Raw genomic sequence first — 3,287 nt, forward strand, 5'->3', positions numbered from 1 at the left:
ATAAGAGCTTTTCTCAAGTTTTCTGTGATAATAAAATGCCTTTTGACTGACATTAATTTTTGTTTTAGAGAATGAAAAGGCAGCAAGCACTGTGATCTTTCTGAAATTACTGGAAAGTGCATCGAAGGACATTGAAAAATAAATGCAAAACAGTATAGCCTAATACTTTTTTGTCACTGTTGTACTTGTTAAATTATGTTATTTATTTCATAAATATATATATTTTTTTGCCAAATGCTGCTTTGACGCAGAAAAGTGTTAAATCCAGCTAACTGTTCTGTCTCATTTTCCCTCTTCTAATTTCAACTCTGTTAAGCCTTGTAGCCTATATTTGATATCATCGACCCTGATTTCACTATTATTTCACTATTATTAAAGAGCAATGAGACGTTTTACATGTTTTCAGTTCTATAAACCTGACTACAGTTGCCTAGTTCAATAATGTTAATGACCGCCAATTTTGCCTTGCCACTCTGTAATTGGGATGTACATAATTTAGTCATAAAATGTATTTTATCTGTTATTTTATCTTAGATGGACGAATATGTGAAAACTAAACTAAGAGAATGGAATCTTGAAGAGTTAATTCCCACATTTGAAGGTATGTATTAATATTTTACAGGGTTCATTGTAATCGTAAGCCACTTGCACACTTTAAAACTGAAAAATTTGTGTAGAAATTACAAATTGACTTTTCTGTTGAATTTATCAAATCTGCTGTTCAAACAAGCGTATTTTTAGAAAAGGTTTGAATCTTCACTTGCCTCACGATTCGATTACAATTCTGAGGGTAACAGATTATAAAATGTTTCATGATGCATCACGGTCCGTGTAACCTTAACAATTAATTTTTCAGATTATACAATGCAAATGCAAAAATTAAAAATTGAAACCAGACGTTCATTTTTTTGTTTTTCGGTTACATCAATGGATATTTGCCATTTTCTCCCCTTTTTCAATTTTACTTTTGCTAAATTGTGACATCAGAAACAATAAATTTTGAATAAATGAAATTGAACAGTTTTTAAATTTTTTTGTCATGTAATTTGCGCCGTAGGCTGTGTCATTAGCACCACAAGCAATCTTGTTCTCATTATAATGTTATGTATATGACTGATTAGCGATGCACATTTTGCACTTAATTTTATTTTTCGTGATCAAAGTGATTGTTGGCCTTTGTCTTGTATTTTTTAGATATCCCAGGATTTCTTAATTTTGAATCCAGACTCCGCTTCAAAACTCACCGAAAAGTGGGTACCTGTGTTTTAAGGATAAGATTCTGCAGTTTGCCAGCAGAGAGAAACAATGTCTTGATCTACTTTCCAGTGTAGAATTGATGTCAGCAGGTAATGGGTATTAAGAACACTGTTACAAATGAATAATTCAGTCTAAAAATTAATTACTATCTCTCATGTCATTCTAAAAAAGGAGAGATTTTCCCTTTTTACAATTACTGTTAGTCAGGACCATTTTCATTTTGTTTACAATTTCTTTGTAACACAATTTAATAAATGAATGTCATACATCCAGATTTATTGCAGTCAAATTTTATTGCAGTTTTATGAAGACTTTTTTTTTAAATTTTGAGTGATTTTTGTGAACATTTTTTCATTGTATTCTAAAGAGATGCAGAGTGATGTTGCCTTGCAAGTACTTCCTGTAGTCCTTCCAGCACCAGTGTACAAGATTGGAAGGAAAACGTTTAAACCAACTTTCATTGAAACCCGGAAGGCCTTCATAGACATACAGCCGGTAAGTTAACAGCCATTGCTAAAACTACATGATTTAAGTATTTACAATATATTGTATGGACCCTTTTCACAGACTGACACATTTTAACAATTATCAACGTCACAAATCTAGTAATGTTTTTAATTTAATTTTTGAGTGAAAAAATACATTGAGTAGTGTCACCCAAAAATGAAAATTCTGTCATCAATTACAAACCTTCCTGTCGTTCCAAACCTTTGAGACTTTTGATCATCTTCGGAATGGAATGACGATATTTCTAATGAAATATGAGAGCTTTCTGTCCCACTATTGACAGTCTATGCAATTACCACTTTGATGCTACAAAAAGTTAATAAAAAGATTGTAAAACTAATTCATATGAATCTAATGTATTCCAAATTGTCTGAAGAGACTTGATCGCTTTATATGATGAACAGATTTAATTTAATTTAAGTATTTATTTTTGGGTGAACTAATCCTTTAAGGCCATGACACACCAAGCCGACATAAAAAAAACTGGTGACATCAAACGGTAACTGTGTTGTTGCCATGAGTCATTTGCATCTGGGCCAAAAAGTTGGAACACTGCAAAGGCTATGGCCAACCCCTGCCAACTGGGGTCCGACTAGTGCTAACATTGGCCGATGGTTGGCTTGGTGTGTCATAGCCTTTACTGTTCCTAAAGGTATTTACATTAGTTTTAAATTTTTGCGTTCTAAATTGATGGCAATTCTTTTTTTTCCCTCTTCTTTTTTTTTTTTTTTTTTTTTTTTTGTTGTCAGATTGGGACCAATATGGCTGAGTACCTGCGCTCAAAAGACTCTGAATTTCCACATGTTCTCATGCTTGGAGACAACCAGTGCTTTCAAGCCTTTGCCATTATAAACGGAGAGGCACTCGAGCAAAATACATTGCTTGCTGCAGTTGATGTTTGCTTTAAGGCGTTCTACATATTTGACATAGACTACCCGAAACAGTGTTCCACAGTGTGGCAGTTTTTACAGACTGTGGTGTATGGACTTTCTGGGGATGAAACGCCAACAATGAGAGTTTTGCGAGCATTCATTTTTGCTGACAAACAGTAGTTTTTGTTATTACTGTCTGTGACCTTGCTTCTTTTATGCTGTTCTTTTTATATTTACTACTATTACTTCTAAACTGTTACTTCTAAATACTTGTACTTTTCTTCTACTGTACAATTACACTACAATTGATTATTACTGTGAGTATTTCTCTCACATGATATGTTATGCTCAAGATGTTGATGTAAATGCTTTGAAATGTTTTAAGATTTCAAATTCATATTTTCTTCAAAAGGTTAATTTTTCTGACTCATTTTTGCTGACAAACTTACTGTCTGCGACCTTGCCTCTTTTATGCTGTTGTTCTTTTATATTTACTATTACTTCTAAATACATGTACTTTTCTTCTACAGTACAATTACACTACAATTGATTCTTACTGAGTATTTCTCTCACATGATATCTTATGCTCAAGATCTTGATGTAAATGTTGTGAAATGTTTTTAGATTTCACTTCATATTTTCTTCAAGAAG

General features: G+C 32.6%; 1 protein-coding gene across 1 annotated transcript; it reads left to right on the forward strand.

Moving 5' to 3' along the window:
* The first annotated feature begins 391 nt into the window (after window positions 1-391).
* Window positions 392-3,069, forward strand: LOC307167198 (uncharacterized protein). Its single transcript, XM_079886190.1, has 3 exons — window positions 392-601; window positions 1,625-1,752; window positions 2,514-3,069. The coding sequence occupies exons 1-3, from the start codon at window positions 535-537 to the stop codon at window positions 2,814-2,816; spliced, it is 498 nt and encodes a 165-aa protein (XP_079742316.1). The 5' UTR covers window positions 392-534; the 3' UTR covers window positions 2,817-3,069.
* Window positions 3,070-3,287: the final 218 nt, after the last annotated feature.

This window comes from Squalius cephalus (assembly GCF_949319135.1).
Source record: "Squalius cephalus genome assembly, chromosome: 11".
NCBI classification, from domain to species: Eukaryota; Metazoa; Chordata; class Actinopteri; order Cypriniformes; family Leuciscidae; genus Squalius; species Squalius cephalus.

Bases quoted from the DNA above. Each gene is read 5' to 3' on its own strand.
- LOC307167198 (XM_079886190.1), top strand. From the start codon at position 535: ATGGACGAATATGTGAAAACTAAACTAAGAGAATGGAATCTTGAAGAG. The intron at 602-1,624 runs GTATGTATTAAT...TGTATTCTAAAG, and splicing joins GTTAATTCCCACATTTGAAG to AGATGCAGAGTGATGTTGCC. The intron at 1,753-2,513 runs GTAAGTTAACAG...TTTTGTTGTCAG, and splicing joins CCTTCATAGACATACAGCCG to ATTGGGACCAATATGGCTGA.